This window comes from Lontra canadensis, unplaced genomic scaffold, assembly GCF_010015895.1.
Source record: "Lontra canadensis isolate GAN:19392208 unplaced genomic scaffold, GSC_riverotter_1.0 scaffold10, whole genome shotgun sequence".
NCBI lineage: Eukaryota > Metazoa > Chordata > Mammalia > Carnivora > Mustelidae > Lontra > Lontra canadensis.
Window position 1 is genome coordinate 10,956,853 of NW_022631004.1, and position 20,882 is coordinate 10,977,734.

Consider the following 20,882-nt stretch of genomic DNA (forward strand, 5'->3'; position numbering starts at 1 on the left):
AATTACCTAGGGTGAGGCTGGGATTTTTTTCAAGTCAATTTAAAGGTAAATCTTAAAAAAAAAAAAAAAAAAAGGAAGAAGATAGCAAGAATAATTGTAACTTTTATATTAAATGAGGTGAAGTTAGTGGAGTGCTTGCAGAAAACTAGTTTTTATTCCTTTCTTTCAACTCATTCTTTAGGAATCTCTGCCAGAACTCTTAAGACATAAAAAGAATTCCATTTTAGCATTCTGTTAAAAAAAAAAAATTACTGGATCTTGAGAAAGTCTGATCAGGCGAGACAAAGCCCCTGCTCTGGAGGGCCATGTGAAGGGGAGCAGAGATGTAGACATTGGATATGGAAGAACAGGCATCTGAGGAGAGTGAGCCCAGGACAGTGGGCACCCAGGGTGGGTCCCAGAAAGGAAGGACAATCTGAGAACTCATTGCCTTCTTTTGCAAGAGGCAGAATCCATCAAATCACTGATAACGCTGATAAAAATTTGGGCAGTAGGAGAGAAATTTCCAATTACGTTAAGCCTCTTTGGGGCTTGTTTCCACAACAAATGGAGAAATCGATACAAGAATGTTCATGATGCTTTGAGAAAGAATGCTCATCAGAACAGTCTACTTTTCTGTTAATCACATGATTATAAGTTTGGGATCACCTTCCGACCAATTCTGGACGTACACACACCACCGTCCTTGCTTCCACACCATGCACACTTACTGACACCATCCCAGGAATCCACTGTTGGGTGACAAGCAAAAACACTCTTACATGCTTCAGAAAGTCTTTCCTTAGTTGATTGTAGTTGATCAGGTTCTTAGATACTGGCTTTTTAATTCTCATACCTAGTAGAAAGAGACAGGCAATGTATAAGTGCTTGTGATAGTCTACCGTGAGATGAATAAATGAAATTTACTAATATTCCTAAATCACTTTTTTTTATTGTGCTATGTTAGTCACCATACAGTCCATCATTAGTTTTTGATGTAGTGTTCCAAGATTCATTGTTTACGTATAACACCCAGTGTTCCATGCAATCCGTGCCCTCCTTAATACCCAGCACCAGGCTCACCCGTTCCCCCACCTCCCTCCACTCTGAAACCCTCAGTTTGTTTCTCAGAGTCCACAGTCTCTCATGGTTTGTCTCCCTCTCCAATCCACCCCCCTTCACTTTTCCTTTCCTTCTCCTAATGTTCTCCATGTTGTTCCTTATGTTCCACAAGTAAGTGAAACCATATGGTAATTAACTTTCTCTGCTTGACTTATTTCACTCAGCATAATCTCCTCCAGTCCCATCCATGTTGATGCAAAAGTTGGGTATTCAATCTTTCTAATGGCTGAGTAATATTCTATTGTACTATATGGACCATATCTTCTTTATCCATTCATCTATTGAAGGGCATCTTGGCTTTTTCCACAGTTTGGTGATTGTGGCCATTGCTGCTATGAACACTAGGGTACATATGGCTGCCCTTTTCACTACATCTGTATCTTTGGGATAAATACCCAGTAGTGCAATTGCTGGGTCATGGGTAGCTTCTAAGTCACTTTTAATCAATAGTTCCAAACACTCACATCCATACTAACCTCCAGCCCCGCCAACTTTTCCTACCACCACACCCTTCTCACATATATGCTCTTTTTCAAAGCTGTTGCTGGCAAATGTCTGTCTGGGATTTCTCCCTCCTCTTATTTCTGCATCCTGCCATCCATACTGTTAGGAGAGGTACAACAAAGTAACACGGTGCATGACAGCAGGAAAGAAGCAGAAATGCAGAAGGCCTTAAATGGTCTCAGACTCTGGAAGGGAGGAAATTATCAGATGAAGACCATAATTAAAATGAAGGCAGAACACGATATAAAGTGATAGTTTGGGACAGGACTTACATGATCTTTCATAATTTGGAGGTGCTGTAGAAAAATCACCAAACAGAATTTGGTGTACCTATGAAAAAGAGATAAAAATAAATACCAACCACCTTTACAACAATAGAAATTTAATAAAACTGCTTTTCCAGTGTTGTGGTTCCTCATTCAAAAGGCAGTTTTTGATACTGCTGTCAAAAGCCATTGTAATAACAGACACTAACAGTAGAATACAAAGACAAAATGTGGAAAATATTGATAAAATAGGATAGGCAAAAGAGTACTATCCTAATATAGAAGCAGCACATACAAATCAATGTAGTAAAGCAAGACACCCTAATAGAAATGTGGGCAAAGAAAATGAATATAATCAATCTTCATTATTCATGGATTCCAGGTTTTCCAGTTTTCTTACTCTATAAAATTTATTTGTAACACCAAAGTCATTATATGCAGCATTTTTGAGGCATTCAAGGACATTCAGAGAGCACAAAACAATTCGAATCACCTGACATGCATTTTCTCAGTCTTATTTCAGCTCTCATCTTTAAACAAATGTCCTTTGGGGGGGCCTATATAGTGCCACATTTTCTGCATTTTTATGTGTTTTGTTGGTGATTTCACTGTTTAAAATGGCCCCCAGTGTAGTGCTGACATGCTGTGTCATGTTCCTAAGTGGAAGAAGACTTTGATGTGCTTTATGAAGAAAACACATTTGTTAGATCAACTTCATTTAGGCATGAGTTAGAGTGCTGCTGGCTGTAAGTGCAACGTTCATGAATCAACCAAACTTATGAAATAAGGTATCTTTAAATAGAGACACACATAAACACAAATTTACAGTTGATGAAAATGTTGTGACCAGGGGCTCACAGGAGCCTGGCCCTACATTTCTCCTAGGAGCAATGGTCCAGTAATTCAGTGTTAGTAAGGACTTTAGAAAACATCACTATCTCAAATTATGAGAATTGACTATAATCACAAAAGAACTATCAGTAACTAATAGAAGATGCTCAAACTCACTAATAAAGAAATTAAAGTTAAAAGGAAATTAAAATATCTTTATCCAAGTAGAAAATATTAAAATTATTTTTAAAACCACTGTTAGAGAAAATATAGGAAAACAGCCACTGTTGAGTACTGCTGGTGCACGAGGCCAGTTTTCTAGAAGGCAATTTGGCCATATATCAAAGTTTAAAATAAGCTTAACTCCTGATCCGATAAGTCTACTTATGAGAGAGTACCCTGAGGAGATAATTGTACAATTGCAAAAATTTATATTTAAATTTATTCATCACTGCATTGTTGATAATAGTTGCCAGTTTGAAAAACCTAAATGCCTGGCAATATGAGGTATTTTTAAATTGTGATATATCCAGTCCATGAAATCTTACATATCCATAAAATTGGTAAATGTTATTGCTAACACTGAAAGAATATGTCCATGAAAATATTCAGTGGTTAAAGCAGGTCAGAGGACAGTAAATCCCATCAGTGTTTCCTGTGTGTGTGTGTGTGTGTGTGTGTGTGTGCACATGGATGTGTGTGTGCATCTCGGTCTATGCGTTAGCATAGGGAGACATTTCTAAGGAACTTCACTAAAATGTTCATGGTGATTATCCCTGAGGGTAGGGAAAGGGTTTCAGCTACTTTTTACTTTGTCTCTATTCCTCTGTATTATTTGAAAGTTTAAAATCTGACAAAAGGTGTTTTTGTAACATTTTTTATTATTTTATTTTATTTTATTTTATTTTATTTTTTCACTTAACAGTTTATAACCTTGGTTGTTTATTTTTTTTATCCCCATCACCTAAAAGAAAGTTACACACACAATAAATAAGCACTCACAAACAAGTGTTTGATGAATAAATAATTCTAAACAACTCCAACTTTGTTGTTTTATAAAATATGCAAGGTACAATGATTTAAGCTCTCTCCATTTAAATGATGGCTGAGAAATTTTGGACTTACCACACTGTGTTTGACATCAGGTGCATTTTTAAAAGAACTGGTTATTTGAGGAAATAGTCCTGCATACATATAAAGAGGGAAAATGAGGATTAAACCCAGTGTTAGGATAAAATCTCTTATACTCCTGATCGTACCATACAAACAAATTGTACACACGTGCCTTATTTCCCTTTAGAATTTGACCAACAGAAAAGTAAGAGGTAAAACAAAACTGTGACGAGAAGTTAATGCATAGTAAATACTTTGGAGCTTTTGTGGGTACAGGTAATTTTTTTTTTCTTATGGTACACATTTCAACTTTATTTTAAAAAGAAAACCATACTGGTAACAGCTAGGAGACATTGAAATTATATAAGTCTATAATTTAAAAATATTATTAAAATAACTCAGTTTTACATGTCCTTTGGCTTTCTCAATGAGATTTTTCTGAAGACTCAAGTAGCAGATGTGTTTCAGTCTTTGTTCATTTTCTTGAGTTTTAATTCAGCTAAAGATAATTAGCTATGTCCCCTTTCTCAATCTAAAAATAGTTAACCTTTCAAATGCTGCTCTTTTTATTTTTAAAGATTTTAGTTTTTTAGAGCAGTTTTAGGTTCACAGCAACACTGAGAAAAAGATACATAGAGTTTCTAAATACTCCTGCCCCCACACAGGCATAGCCTCCCATCATCAACATTCCCCCACCCCAGTGGGACATTTGTTAAAATGCTGGACCCTACACTGACACATCACAATCACCTTCCCCATTACAGTTTACTTGTGGTGTTATACAATCTATACGTCTGGACAAATGTATAATGACATTTGTCCATCATTAGAGTTTTCTACAGAATATTTTCACTGCCCTAAAAATCCTTTGTGCTCTGCCTTTTCATCCCTCTTCCTTCCCAGCCCCGGGCAACCTCTGATCTTTTTACTGTACCCATGCTTTTGCCTTTTCCAGAATGTCAGGTAGTTGGAATCATATAGTATGTAGCCTTTCAGATTGGCTTTTTTCACTTAGTAATATGCACATCAGATTCCTCCATGTCTTCCACAGCTTGATAGCTCTTTCTTTTTAGTGCTGAATAAATCTTGCATTGTCTGGATGTACCACAGTTCATTTATCTATTCACCTATTAAAGAAGGTCTCTCTCTTTCTCTCCCCACCCCCGTGTGTGTGTGTGTGTGTGTGTGTGTGTGTGTGTATTTTTTAATTAAAAAAAAATTTTTTTTTAAGGAAGCTCCATGCCCAGTGCAAAGCCCAGTGCGGGGCTTGAACTCATGACCCTGAGATCAAGACTTCAGCTGATTTCATGATTGGATGTTTAATCAACTGAGCCACCCGGGTGCCCAGTTATTAGCCGTATTTATATCTTTCTTGGTGAGGTGGTTGGTAAAGTCTTTGGCTCATTTTTTAGTCAGTTTTTTGTTTCTTTTTTTTTTGAGTTTTAAGACTTCTCTGTATATTTAGAATAACGGTTCCTTCCAAAAGTGTCTTTTGCAAATATTTTCTCCCTATCTGTACCTTCTCATTCTCTTGACATTGTCTTGTGCAGAGCAGAAGTTTTTAATTTTAATCAAGTCCAGCCTATCTATTATTTCTTTCATGGATCATGCCTTTGGTGTTGTATCTAAAAAGTCATTACCATAGCCAAGGTCATCTAGGTTTTTCCTATATTATATTCTAGAGTTTTATACTTTTGCATTTACATTTAGGTCCGTGATCCATTTTGAGTTAATTTTTGTGAAGGTGTAAGGAACATGTCTAGATTTTTTTTTTTCCTTTTGGCATGAAGTGTGTTTGTTTTTTTTTTTTTTTTTTTTCCATTTGGCAGTTGTTCCAACAAAATTTTTTGAAAAAGCCCTTTTCTTTATTGCACTGCCTTTGTTCCTCTGTCAAAGATACATTGCCTATATTTATGTGGGTCTATTTCTGGGCCCTCTATTCTGTTCCATTAATCTGTATGTCTATTCTTTTGCCAATACCACATTGTCTTAATTACTGTAGCTTTATTGTAAGTATTGAAGTTCGGTAATGTCAGTCCTCCAACATTGTTCTTGTTCTCCAGTATTGTGTTGGCCATTCTGTCTCTGCCTTCCCACACAAATTTTAGAATCACTTTGTTGATATCCACAAAATAACTTTGTGGGGATTAAGTGATTGCACTGAATTTAATTTTAAATTTCACTTGTCCATTGCTGTTATATAGGAAAGCAATCAACTTTTGTTTTTTTAAAGATTTTATTTATTTATTTATTTATTTGTCAGAAAGAGAGGGAGAGAAAGCACACAAGCAAGCAGAGAGGCAGGCAGAGGCAGAGAGAGAGGCAGGCTTCCTGTCGAGCAAGGAGCCCGATGCGGGACTCGATCCCAGGACGCCGGGATCATGACCTGAGCTGAAGGCAACGGCTTAACCCATTGAGCCACCCAGGCCTCCCAGCAATCAACTTTTGTATATTAACCTTGTATCTTGCAACCTTACTATAATCATTTATTATTTCCAAGAGAGGGTTTTTTTAAAATCGTTTAAAAAAATTTTCTTTATAGACAATATGTCATATGTGAACAAAGACAGTTTTATTTCTTCCTTTCCAATCTCTATAATTTTCATTTTCTTTTCTTGTCTTACTGCATTAGCTAGTACTTTCAGTATGATGTTGAAAGAAGTGGTGAGAGGAGAACACTATCTGATCTCAGTGGGAAAGCTTTATGTTTCTATTAACTATGATGTTACCTATAGTTTTTTTTTGTAGATTTTCTTCATAAGTTGAAGAAGTTCTCTATTCTTGTTCACTGAGACTTTTTTTGTTTTAATCATGAATGGGTGTTGGATTTTGTCAAATGCTTTTTCTGCATCTATTGATATGATCATGTGATTTTTCTTTTTTAGTCTCTTGATATGATGGATTACATCAATTGACTTCTAAATGTTGAACCAACCTTGCATGCCTGGGATAATCCCACTTGGTCATGGTATAGAATTCTTTGTATACATTGTTGGATTTATTTGATAATATTTTGTTGAAGAGTTTTGCATCTATATTCATGAGATATTTGTCTGTAGTTTTCTTTTTTTGCAGTCTTTGCCTTGCTTTGGCATTACAGTAATCCTGGCTTCACTATATTAGTTAAGAATTATTTCCTCACCTTCAGTCCTCTGAAAGAGATTGTGAAGAATTGGTATAATTTCTCCCCTAAATGTTTGGTAAAATTCACCAGTGAACCCATCTAGGCCTAGTGCCATCTGCTTGGAAAGGTTGTTAATTACTGATTTAATTTCTTTAATAGATATAAGCCTATTCAGACTATTATTTCTTGTGTGAGTTTTGGCAGCTTGTGTCTTCAAGGAAGACATCATTTTGTTTATCAAATTTGGGGGATAAAGTTTTATATAATATTTCTTTATTGTTCTTTTAATGTCCATGGGGTCTGTAGCAATGTTTTATCTTTCACTTCTGATATTAGTAATTAATGTATTTTTCCCCCTTAGTTAGAAATTCTTCATCTTTTCAAATAATCAGCTTCTGGTTTCCTTAATTTTCTCTGTTGACTTCCTGTTTTCAAGTGTATTGATTTCTGCTCTAATTCTTATGATTTCTTCTCCTTATTTTTGATTTAATTTGCTCTTCTTATTTGAGTTTTCTAACATAGAAATTAGGTTGATTTTAGATTTTTCTTCTTTGCTAATATATGCAATCAATGCTATAAATTTCCCTCTAACCACTGCTTTTATTACATTACACAAATTGGTAAGTTGTGTTTTCATTTTCACTTAGTTCAAAATATTTCTTTAGCTTTTCCAGATTTCTTCTTTGACTCATGTTACTTAGAAATCTGTTGTTTACTTATTTGGGGATTTTCCACTTATCCTTCTGTTATTGATTTCTAATTTAATTCCTCTGTGATCTGAGAGCAAATATTATATGATTGCTGTTCTCTTAAATTTTAAGGTGTGTTTTATTTCCCAGAATGTAGTCTAACTTGGTCCATATTCCATGTGACCTTTAAAAGAATGTGTGTTCTGCTGTTGTTGAAGTCATCTAAGAGATGGTGATTATATCTAATTGATTGAAATGTTGTTGAGTTCAACTACGTCCTTACTACTGGATCTGTCCATTTCTGATAGAGATGTGCTGACGTTTTCAACCATGACAGTGGATTCATCTGTTTCTCCTTACAATTCCATGCTTTTGCCTCACACAGTTGGACACTGTGTTGTTAAGCACATGCACATTAAATATGATTTTATCTTCTTGGAGGATTGATACCTTTATAATTATTATTATTTAGTACCCTTTTTTATTCCTGGTAAGTTCCCTCTTTTGAAGTCTGAAATTAATATCTCTATTATATAATATATATTATAAACTATCATATATATATATATATCTAAATTAATATATCTATTCTTGCCTCATTTTTCTTAGTATTAACATAGCATATTTTTCTCCACTCATTTATTTTAATCTATATGTGCCTTTATATTTAAAGTTGGTTTCTTGTAAACAACATATAATTGGGCCTTATTTTTTGATCCACTGACAATCTCTGTCTACTGATTAGTGTGAATTGATGTTCACAGTGATTTTGATATAACAGAATTAGCATCTGCATATTTGTTACTGTTTTCTATTTGTTGCCCTTCTTCCTTTTTCCTATTTTTGTCTTTCACTCTTTTTTAGGCTTTTGTGGTTTTAACTGAGCATTTTATATGATTCCTTTTTCTCTCCTTTCTTAACATTTTAATTACACTTCTTTTTTTTTTACTTTTTTAATGGTTGCCCTTGAGTTTGCATATACATTTACAGCTAATCCAAATGCACTTTCAAATAACATTACACCACTTCATGACTGGTACAAGTAGCTTATAATAATAAAATATTCCTATTTCCCCTCTTCCATCTCTTGTAGCATTGCTGTCATTCATTTCTCCTATATTTAAGCATAAATAAGTACATATACAGTTGACCCTTTAACAGCTTGGTTTTGGATTTCAAAGGCCCACTTATACATGAATTTTTTATAGTACAGTATTATAAGTGTATTTTCTCTTCTTTATGATTTTCTTAATAACATTTTCTTTTTTCTGGCTTATTTTATTGGAAGAATAGTATATAATACCTGTAACATACGAAATATGTGTTAATTAGCTGTTTATCAATGGCTTCCAGTCAACAACAGACTGTTAGTAGGTAAGTTTTGGGGGATCAAAGTTATATGTGGATTTTCTACTGTGCAGGAGGGTCAATACCCCAACCCTTACATTGTTTGAAGTAAGACACATACATGTGTAAGACACATACATAAGCCTGCATGGTTGAATACATTGTTACCATTATCACTTTGAACAAACTATTACCTGTTAAATTAAGAATGAGAAAAATAAAAGTTTTTACTTTACCTTTACCTATACCTCCTTCAGTGCTTTTCCTTTCTTTTTATAGATCTGAGTTTCTGAACTATTATCTTCCTTCTCTTTATAGAACTTTTAACATTTCTTGCAAGGCAGATCTGCTGGCAACACATTCCCTAACTTTTTGTTTGTCTGAGAAAGTATTTATTTCTCCTTCATTTGTGAAATATAATTTCACAAGGTACAGAATTCTAGGTTGGTGGGTTTTGTTTTGTTTTGTTTTCTCACAACACCTTAAGTATTTCATGCTCTTCTCTTCTTGCCTCTGTAGTTTCTAAGGAGAGTTGGATACAATTCTTATTTCTCTATAGGTAAGATGTTTTTCCCCTCTGGCTTCTTCCAGGAGTTTTTTATCTTTTATGTTCTGTTGTTTGAAAATGATAGGCCTAGATGTAAGTATCTTGCTTGTTTTACATTTACCCTGTTCACTGTTCCCAGAGATTCCTGGATCTGTGGTTTGGTGTCTGACATTGATTTGTGGAAATGGAAATTCTTAGTTGTTCAATATTTCTTCTATTCCATTCCTCCTTCTCCTTCCAGTATTCCCATTATACATACGTTACATCTTTTGTAGTTGTTCCAGTCCTTGGGCATTCTGTTCTGTTCTTTTTTTTTTTTTTTCAATCTTTGTTTTCGTTGCTTGTCAGTTTTAGATGTTTCTACTGAGATAACCTTAAGCTCAGAGATTCTTTCCTCAGTTGTGACCAGTGTACTTATAAACCCATTAAAGACATTCTTCATTTTTTTTTTCAGTGTTTTGGACCTCTAGCATTTCTTTTGGTTCTTTCTTAGGATTTCCATCTTTCTGCTTGCATTGCCCATCTGTTCCTGTATGCTGTCTACTTTATCCATTAGAGTCCTTAGAATATGAATCATGGTTGTCTTAAATTCCTGACCTGATAATAACAAATCCTGCCACATCTGGTTCTAATGCTTGCTCTCTCTTCAAACTATGTTTTGCCTTTTAGTATGTCTTGTAACTTTTTCTTAATAGCAGGACATAATGTACTGAGGAAAAAACTTGCTGTAAATAGGCCCTTAATAATGAGGTAGTGAGGTGTGGGAGGAGGGGAAGCATTCTACAGTCCTATGATTAGGTCTCAGTCTTTCAGTGAGCCTCTGCCTCTGGACAGTGAACTTCACAAGTGTTTCTAAGTTGTTTTTTTTTTTTTTTTGTTTTCCTCCCCTGTTAGGTGGAGCAAGATGGCTAGAGTGGGCTAGAGTTGAGTATTTTTCTTCTCCCTCATGGAAGGCTAGGGTAGGCTGGAGTTTGGTATTTCTTTTTCACCAGCTCAGTAAGGGTACCCTAACTGAATACCCTGGTGGATTAGATTTTGGTAAAATAGTTTCTCCTGAGGGCAGCCCTTGTTAAGAAGAACATAGTACTCTGGAGTACTTCAAAATGGTAACTTCCCCATTTCCTGCTGGAAGCACAAGGGAATTTTTCTCTGATATTTACTGTGATAACCTGGCCAAATTCCTAGAGGTAAATCTCACAATACTATAGGGGCTTTCCTATGCTCGGGTCCCCCTGGAGTTTTCAACCCCCAGACTTATTTGCACTGAGTCTCCAGCAATTCCTCAATTACAGTTCAGATATTCAAACTCTGTTACTGGTTCCTATGGTGGTTTCTGCTGGTGAGTCTCACTCTGGTAAACTAGGACCACTTATATTCACTTCATCTTTCTAATGTTAGGGGGAGCAGTTTGCCCTGTGTCCTCACCTTTCTTACGAATCCAAGAAGAGCTGTGGATTTCTAATTCTGTTCAGATTTTTACCTGTTGTTAGAATGGAGGGGCATCTTCTAAGCTCCTTTCAAGCAGAACCAGAAACTGTAAGTTGAGTTAAACATATTTATGCCTGGAACATTCTATAATACACAGCTTGTACTTTTAGAATCAGAAGGAACCAAGGTTATGCTGAAATTCTAAGGCTATAAATTTTTCTTAAGGTCTGAAGAGGTATATTTTTTACAATTTTATGGTATATTTTTTAACAATTTTGTTGAAAATATTTTTTGTTGAGATATAACTTACATATCATAAAATTGACCCACTTTAAGTATATAGTCAATGATTTCAAGTAAATTTATTGAGTTATACGACCATCATCATAATACTATAATCTAGTATTAGAGCATTTTCATTATCCCAGTAAGATTTCTCATGCCCATTTATGGCTAATCTCCTTTTCTGCTCTCAGCCCCAGAAAACCACTAACCTACTTTCTCTATAGATTTGCCTTTATTGGACATTACACTTAAATGGAATCATATACTAGGTGGACTTTTATGTCTGCCCTCTCTTAGCATAATGTTTTTGTGGTTCATTCACATTGTAGCTGTTTGGTATTTTGTTCCTTCTTATTAATGAGCAGTATTCCATTGTATGAATATAGCAAATTTTGTTGTCCCTTCACCAGTTGATAGACATAAGGGTTATTTCCCATTTTGGCTATTATAGGTAATGCTACAGTGAACATTCATGTGCTAGTCTTTGGATATATGTTTTCATTTCTCTTGGGTATATACCTATATGTGGAATTATTGAATCCTATGGTAAGTTTATGTTTAACTTAAAAGAAATTGTCAAAGTGTTTTCCAAAGTGGCTGTACTATTTTACATTCCCATTAGCAATCAATGAAGATTCTAGCTTCTCTATATCCTCTCCAACATTTGTTATTATCAGTCTTTGTGGATATAGCCGATCTCATGGATGTGAAGTGGTATCTCAATGGTTTTAATTTACATTTCCCTAATGACTGATCATGTTGAGTTCTCTGGTATATTTTGATTTTAAAAATAAGAGAAAAAATTTAATTTGATTAAAAATAAAGATCAGGGTGCTTGGGTAACACAGTTGGTTAAGCATCCAGCTCTTGGTTTCGGCTCAGGTCGTAATCTCAGGGTCATGCCCCACACTAGGCTCCATGCTCAGAATCTGCTTAAGATTCTCTCTCCCTCTCCCTCTGTCCCTCCCACTTGTGTTCTCTTCCCCGCCTCTAAAAAATAAATTAAAAAAAAAATATATATATATATATACACACACACACACACCTATATACCTATTATAGGTTTAAAGGAAGAAACAGGCCTTGCTTGACATAACATGATGCAGTCTCTTCATTAGGAATGAGTCAAGGGAGAGGAACAGTTTTTCTCAAATGCTTATTGCTATTTGTGCGATTTTATGCTGATAAATTTTTAAAAACAAGATATCTCAAGCTAAAGTCCAAATATAGAGTCCAATAATTATTTAGTTAAATTCAAGAAAATCCCACTTTTTCATAGCTAAAGTAAAAGCAGGTGGATAAGAAGTTTATCCTGCACAATTAGTTCTGATTACTCCATTGGTTGTGAATCTTCAGCCTTTCAAAGCTCTATAAGACTTTTATAAATCCCACAGGCCTGCCAGAGGCTTTAACTAGTCTTATGTCACCCTTCCTTTCAAGAATTATATGAGATAATCAGTAATTAGTAAATGATATTATTCTGTAATATTAAAGTTTTACAGAAAGTATTTTTGGTGGATTATGGGGAAAAAAAGAATGTATGTCCATCATTTCCCCAAACTTGGTCATTTCTCAGAGCTAGAAATATCTCTGTTTTCTTTAGTCTGCTTGTGGAGAGGAACACCAGCAAGCCCATATATGTTGTCATATGGTTAGCTAGTGACTTTTTTTCTTTGTGAGTTCACAGTTGACAAAATAGAGCCCACAGTGCAACCTGACAGTGGTAGTTTTAACCAGTCTTTTAATTAAAGACATTTACTATTACCCTGATTTTCTAGTGTTAACCCACCTCCCTGTTTCCCCTTCCCAGTCCTAGAATTATAACCAAATTGAACAATTTTGTTGATGAAAGTAATGATGCTGGTAACATCCAACAAATTCCACCTTTACATATTAGGTCCTTAAATGTTGTGCCAATCCTGATGGAATGCTACAGGTATTTGGTTTCTAACAGCATGTTGTCAAGAAAGCAAGTGTAGGACTGTGAGCATCAGGGCTTCCAGGATCAGAGACCCTCGAGTTTAGAAGTATTCTTTTAGTCCTTCTAATCATTTAGTCCACCTACTGTGTGTCTGTCATAATATAACTCTCAGCCATGTTTCTGGTTGAGTTTCCTTCTCATATATTGGGGATAAGATGATCTCCTGCCTACACATCTCTGAATTCCTTGAAACTCTGAGTTTCTTGAAATGAAGACTCCTGAACACAAAACAATGTTGGAAAGGGAAGACAAACTATTCTTAACCTTTTCTGAGAACTATGGTCTTAAACTGTATGTACACAAAAGAGGAGAATTTAGATCAAAGATTAGAACACTTGACCTAGAGTCCATGGACATCCTGGAGGGATTCAAGATACAGGCATTGTTGGCTTGCAGAACTCTCTTTTTGGATGTTTTTCTGAAGATAGGGCCCAGAGCTTTCATTAGATTTTTCAAAGTCCCTCAAAAATATGAAGTGTCTTAAAGAGAGAGTTGCTAACCATTGGGGTTGATGACAGAACAAGCCTTTTCCTGACAGATTTTTAAGAACAAGGCATGTCATGGTCCATTTTTAAAGTAAAAATTATTCTATCAATATTAAGTTTCTTGAGTGTGATAACAGTAGGATGGTTATGTAAGAGAACATTCTTACTCTTAGGTAAGTGTTGAAGTATTTAAGGATATACCGTTATGATATCTGTAATGTACTCTCAAAAGTTCAGCAAAGAAGTATATACAAGTATCAGTATAAAGAGACAAGGATAAAGCTACATGTCAACAAATGTGACAAAATATTAAGAACTGAAGAATCTAGGCAAGAGTGAGTGAATATTGATTGTGCTATTCCTTCAACTTCTTTATAGATTAAAAAAATGAAGTCAATAAAAGAATAAGGCCTTTTTAATCTACCTTACTGTCATAATTACAGGTAAAGAAAGAGTGCTATGGCCGTATTTTATAGATGGCTAAAACCAGGCAGAAAAAGATTGGGAAGACCTGCAAGTATCTTCCCAAATTACATTTGAGCCATAAGCAAAAACAGACCTAACAACAGTGCTTTGCCTTCTTCCCATCTTCTCCCCATATAACCCTGTGCATCCCATAGGCAGACAGCATGGTTTGTTCACACAAGCCCACTGAAATCTCTGTGGTCCCCACTATAGTGCTGACTTCTATGTTCACAGGCAAAATCTATTGCAGCCAGCTCCTCGTTGATGTTATGCTTGAACAGTAAGGTGCACACGGGAACAGATGGCATCTTGTGACCTTCTTAATAACAGGCTTGGTTGCCAATGTTCCTCTGTGTCCAGTCTCTGCAGGGAATTTGGAAACTGTTGCCTTATACTTGAATATTTTCTGACAAACTCACTTAACCATTTATTAGACTGGTTCCTAATTTAAAATGGTCAGAGAGAGCAAAACGAAATTCCCAACTCCTGAAAGGAACATTGGCATTTCCTGAGTCTGGGGGCCCATTCCTGGGATACGTTGGGGGCTATGCTGGCAATCAGTCAGCATATCTGTCATTTTTAATGTGGTGAGGACATCAATCGCAGGCAAACTCCTATCTAGATTTATTGGTGACCAATGTGAGACTTTTTTTTTTCTTTCTGTAGTTTAAAAGAAGTGCACTCCCCTCAGCAAGGCATACAAATGAGCCAGGAAACAAACCATATCTCAGTATCACAAGATCCTTCTGCTGTGACAGCTTACAACAGGAGTGAATGTGGGAACTCTGAGGTGAGTGAGGCTTATTCTAAGTGACCCTGTTCCCTCAGTTGCACACCTGCGCAGGCAGTGGCTGCAGAGCTCCGCAGTGAGAGGAGGAGGAAGAAGAATGAGGGCACTAGGGGATTCGGTGAGGGAGCGGTCTGCTGGCCTGGCCCGGCCCTGCCTGAGTCCTCGACTGTCCCAAAAGGGCAGCTTTCCTCTGGCAACAATGGAAAGCAAACAAGGATGGCCCTAAGAAAAGACAATGAAGACATTCACAGTAAACCTGAGGAGTCTCCTTCCCCCAACACAATGAATCTTGAAGGGCTATACCAGAAGCAAAATGGTAAAATCTGTGTGGGGGGATGGGCACGGAAAGGGCAAGAAAGCCACTGCCAGTGCATATGGTAGGAGTGAAAAGTATGGGATCTCAGGGTCGAAGCAGCTCAGAGGACAGGCACGGGACCGTGTAGAAGAGAGACGAGAACCCGGTTTCTCTTTGCGGGGGGAGGTTTCATTCCACAGTTTCTCCTGGTGGCTGAGACTCTTTCCTGTTGGCCCCACTTCTGCCTTCTAAGGAGGCTTTGGAGGAGGAAGGTTCTCCCTGAAGCCTCTACCTGGCAGAAGCTGGCCTGGCTGTGAAGGAGCCTTGACTGAGGAGCTTTGGGTGTCTCCCAGGACAGGGGACAGGCTGCCTGATTTGGCTACTCTTTACCCCTCTCCTATCCCATCCCAGGGCCAGCCTATTGCCCCTTTCTCAGGTAGACTAGAAAACCTAGGGAAAAATCCTCTTCTGTTTGGCCATGCCCTAACCCATCTAGTTCCACCTTCATCCTGGGGCCCCAGCCTCCAGGACCAATAAGCTTTGGAAATGACCCCAAAATGGGACCAGTGACGTAGATCTTTGAGACACTATGGAAACAAGATTAGCAAAGTTTGGAAGCCACACGACACCAACGTTACCAAATGGGAGGTCGTTCCCATGCCCTAGGCCCTACAGGTACCACTTATCTCTCTCCTCTCCCCCTCTCATCCCCAATCATGCTTGCCATATCTTTTTTATACTACTGCATGTGTATTTTCAGATTTGGGGTTTGCCTAGCTGTATCTCTTTCAGTCCACTGCTGATCTGGGGTGGGGGATGGAGGAGTGTGTATAACTAAAATCGTGTATACATGCAACAGTGCCAGATGCTATTTATTTACTCAATTTTTAAGGTATTACAATTTTATGTGGCACAACACAGGATTCTAAAAGCTGCCTTTAGAAATAAGTTCTTGGAAGTTTGCTTCTGTAAAAACTGCATTCTGATTTTTAAAAGCACTTTATAAACGCCCTTTTGGAAGACAAATTCCAAATAAGAAACTGCCTGTATAAGAAATATGTTCTGGGGAAAGTCTACAATGGAAGGTCCATAAAAACCACTGTTCAACACTCAACATAGGGCATCTGGTTTAGGTTGAGCTCTGTCCCAGTGCTGGAGATACAGAAGCAAATAAGACAGACAAGTCTCTGATCTCATGAAGCTTATGTTCTAGAAAAGGAAAGAGAAAATAAACAAATAAACTAATACAATAGTGCATAGAAAGCAAGCAAGGCACCAAGAGAGAAATTAAAAGGGAAAGAGTATGAATAACTTTCTTTAAATATGGTGGGCTGTGAAGACCCATCTGAAGAAGTGACATTTAAATTCACACCTGAAGAATACAGCTCAGCAGAGCTGGGATAATTGCATTCCAACAAAGAGAATATATGTGCAAAGGCCCCGAGGTAGGAAATGGCTTAGCATTTTCAAGTTACTAACAGCAGCCAGTGTAACTGGAACAGCAGGTGAGCAAAAAGGAGGAACCATGCAATGAGACCAGAAAGATAGGCAGGGTCCCATTCATGTAAGACCTCAGAGGTTTTAGTAAGGAATTGGAATTTTATCACAAGTGTGATTGGAAACACCTAATATCATCCTGTTTATGCTTTAAGCTCTCCATGTGTGAAGACATGGCATATAGGGTAGTCTGGTGAGTTCTTACTGCTTTTAGAAATCTTCCAAGGTTTAGAGAAGGCTTAACAGAATAAAAGTGGATGTAAAAGAATAGGTAAAAAAAGAATGGCATTAAACATGGGCACAAATACTCTTGAACTAACACTACAAACTGTTGTCATGGTGCCCTTTTAAAATATTAATGTTCTCCTAAACCCTTCCTTATAAAAGGTTATATACCATACAAACAGTTCTTGTTCAGAGAGCTACTTCAGGGACTTGGAATTTGTTATCTGTGGTCAAGGGAATATCCCAAGGAGATTTCACACATGTCACATCTGGGTCATATTATTATATCTCCCAGAATGGCAAGAATCAAAGAGGCCAGTGTACCCTTTTGCAAGAGAACTTGGGCACATCCTAAAGAGATGCAGGGGTGGGACACAGGTGTGGTGCTAAGAATAAGAGAAGGTAAAGAGAGAGCTGGTGAGTGCTGCCTTATTGTCTGTATTCCACCACAGAATAAATTGCTTCCGCTGGAGAGGAGCTTTAATTAAAAAAAAAATTGCTAGTATCTGCCTTAGAATGTAAATGGAGAGAAAGTTGAATTGTTTAACCATTTCTGTTTGTTGTACTGCAGTTTTATAATGTCTGATCTTTATTTGTTGAGCCCAGAAATAAGCCCACACAAAATAGATGATTAGTTTATAACAAAGAAGCCAAGAGGAAAAAGGACAATCTCTTCAATAAACGTTGTTGGAAAAACTGGGCAACCACACACAAGAGAATAAAACTAGACCACTATCTTACACCATACAAAAAAATTACTTCACAATGGATTAAGGACTTGAATGTAGAACCTGAAGTCATAAAACTCCTAGGTGAAAACATAGGTGGTATGCTCCTTGACATTGGTCCTAGTGATGCTTTTTGGATCTGATTCTAAAGGCAAGAGAAGCAAAGGCAAAAATAAACAAATGGGACCACATCAAACTTAAAAGCCTCTACACAGTGAAGGAAACCATCAACAAAACAAAAAGGCGGCCTCCTAAATGGGAGAATATATTTGCAAATGATATATCCAACAACCAATCAATATCCAAAAGACATAAAGAACTCATGCAACTTAACAACAAACAACAAACTCAAACAACAAAACTCACTCAATTAAAAAATGGGCAGAGGGGTGCCTGGGTGGCTCAGTGGTTAAAGCCTCTGCCTTCGGCTCAGGTCATGATCTCAGGGTCCTGGGATCGAGTCCCGCATCAGGCTCTCTGCTCAGCAGGGAGCCTGCCTCCTCCTCCTGTCTCTCTCTGCCTGCCTCTCTGCCTACTTGTGGTCTGTCAAAAAAAAAAAAAAAAAATCTAAAAAAAAAATTGCCTTAGCTCTGGTACATCATTTAAAAAAAAATGGGCAGAGAATTTGAATAGACATTTTCCAATGAAGACATACAGATAACCAACATGTACATGAAAAGATGCTCAACATCACACTAATCAGGGAAATGCAGAGCAAAACCGCAATGATATATCACCTCATACCTATTAGAATGGTCATGATCAAAAAGACAGAATTACAAGTATTGGCAAGGATGTAGAGAAAAGCAACACTTGTGGACTGTTAGTGGGAATGTAAATTGGTGCAGCCACTATGGAAACCAGGATGGATATTCTTCAAAAAATTAAAAATAGCACGACCACATGATCCAGCAATTCCACTTCTGGGTATTTATCTGAAGAACAATGAAAACACAAATTTGAAAAGATTTATGCACACCTATGTCCATTGCAGCAGCATTTATAATAGCCAAGATATGGAAAAGACCTAAGCATCCATTGATTGATTACCCATTGAGTGGATAAAGAAGATGTGGATATAGTGAATACTAAGATATAGTGGATACTACTCAGCCATAAAAGACAGTGAAATCTTGCCATTTGTGACAACATGGATGCTAAGTGAAATAAGTCAAATGGAGAAAACCAAATACCATATGATTTCACCTCTGTGTGGAATCTAAAAAACAAAACAGACAAAGCAAAACAAAAACAAACTCGGGATGCCTGGGTGGCTCAGTTGGTTAAGCAGCTGCCTTCGGCTCAGGTCATGATCCCAGGGTCCTGGGATCGAGTTCCGCATCGGGCTCCTTGCTCAGCAGGGAGCCTGCTTCTCTCTCTTCCTCTGCTGCCCCTCTGCCTGCCTGCACTCACTCACTCACTCACTCTCTCTCTCTCCCTGACAAATAAGTAAATAAATAAAATCTTTAAAAAAAAAACAACTCATAGATACAGAGAATAGATTGGTGGTTACCAGAGAGGAAGGGAAATGGGGGTGGTTAAAATGAATAAAGGAGCTCAACTGTATGGTGATAAGAGATAACTAGGCATATGGCGGTGATCTCGTTGTAGTATACACAAATATATCGAATTATAATGTTGTACACCTGAAACTTACACTCCAATTATATGCCAATTTTACTTCAATAAGAAAAAAAAAAGGTTTTAACTTCCAGTAGCTATCACCTTGTTCTTCTTTGAACATGAGAGACAAGTATGTAATGGACCATAGGGAAAGCCATAACCGAATCAAACACTTGGAAAGAAAACTACTGGCAATGCAAAAGGAAAACCACCTTAGTGCAGGTAGAACAAATAAGAGCAAAGAACTCTTTGAAAGGCAGTTGTGAAAAAGAATTTGAGGGGCACCTGAGTGGCTCAGTGGGTTAAGCCTCTGCCTTCGGCTCAGGTCATGATCCCAGGGTCCTGGGATCGAGCCCCGCATTGGGCTCTCTGCTCAGCGGGGAGCCTGCTTCCCCCCTTCTTTCTCTGCCTGCCGCTGCCTACTTGTGATCTCTGTCTATCAAATAAATAAATTAAATCTTTAAAAAAAATTTGAGAATATATTTCCTATGATGTTCATAAATCGCACTTAAGAACAGCCCATCTGATTTGCATATCTACGAAGGGATATGTGTCTACAAAGAGACAATCAACAGACCCATATTCACTTGACTTCATGTTTTAACTCCCACTGTGAGGGGCTTTCGGCACAATTACACTTGGTAATCCAAAAATTAAGCATGGAAATTGAGAAGAAATACAAGAAGAAGTTATAACAAGAAGTTATTGCTCGGCCAAGTTAAGTAACTCTACCTTGACGTAGAGAGGAGTTGTCAGTTAAGTTAAAATGACCGTGGGAGGAGAGTGAAAAAGGCAACATGGGCTAAGTCCCTTAAGAAATCATCACCATGGGAGCGCCTGGGTGGTGCAGTCAGTTGGGTGGTTGCCTTCAGCTCAGGTCCTGGGATCAAGTTCCATGTTGGGCTCCCTGCTCTGCGGGAAGCCTGTTTCTCTCTCTGCCACTCCCTCCTGCTCTGCTCACTTGCTATCTCTCTCTCTCAAATAAATAAATAATATATTTTTTAAAAATGTCATTATCATGATATATACTGATGTTGTCTCTACCTTTCCTCCTATCAGTATTATACCATACCAGTAGGAGAGGAGGTAGGAAAATATAGTAATACTATCATGTAGGAAATGATTGCTTTTGCTGCTCATGTTATCACCGTTCAAGAACTTCCACCCATCCAGCTCTGGGACTGCTCCCTACTGGCACTCAAGGGCCACTGGTGATTAGCATGGTTAGTCAGCATTCTGAAGGGCACAGCTATCAATAAATGCAATAGGCCTGGACTCCGTGCCACTCAGATCAGATGCACTGTCACCTTAACTTACTATGAAGGACGTGATTGGGCTGTTTAATTCCCCGTGCCCTAGCTCAGACTTGTCTCCCAGCTCTGCAGTGTGTTTTAACTTTATGTTCATTACTGCAAAGGGGAGAAAAGAAAGTCTTTCCTGATTTTAACAATTGCACAAATGGTTAGCTGCCCTGTCCGCTTGCCTCAACAAACCACAGAAGAGCACAGAAAACCCACCTCAAATATACTATTCCGATAAAGCCAGATTTTACTAGGAA

The 20,882-nt window shown here is 37.4% G+C and overlaps 1 protein-coding gene across 1 annotated transcript in view; it reads right to left on the reverse strand.

Moving 5' to 3' along the window:
• CUNH4orf51 (chromosome unknown C4orf51 homolog) overlaps window positions 1-20,882 on the reverse strand; it is a 48,281-nt gene that overhangs the window by 17,474 nt on the left and 9,925 nt on the right. The window contains 3 exon segments of the mRNA XM_032855912.1: window positions 762-835; window positions 1,878-1,935; window positions 3,828-3,886. Of these exon segments, the coding sequence (XP_032711803.1) occupies window positions 762-835; window positions 1,878-1,935; window positions 3,828-3,886 (191 nt within the window).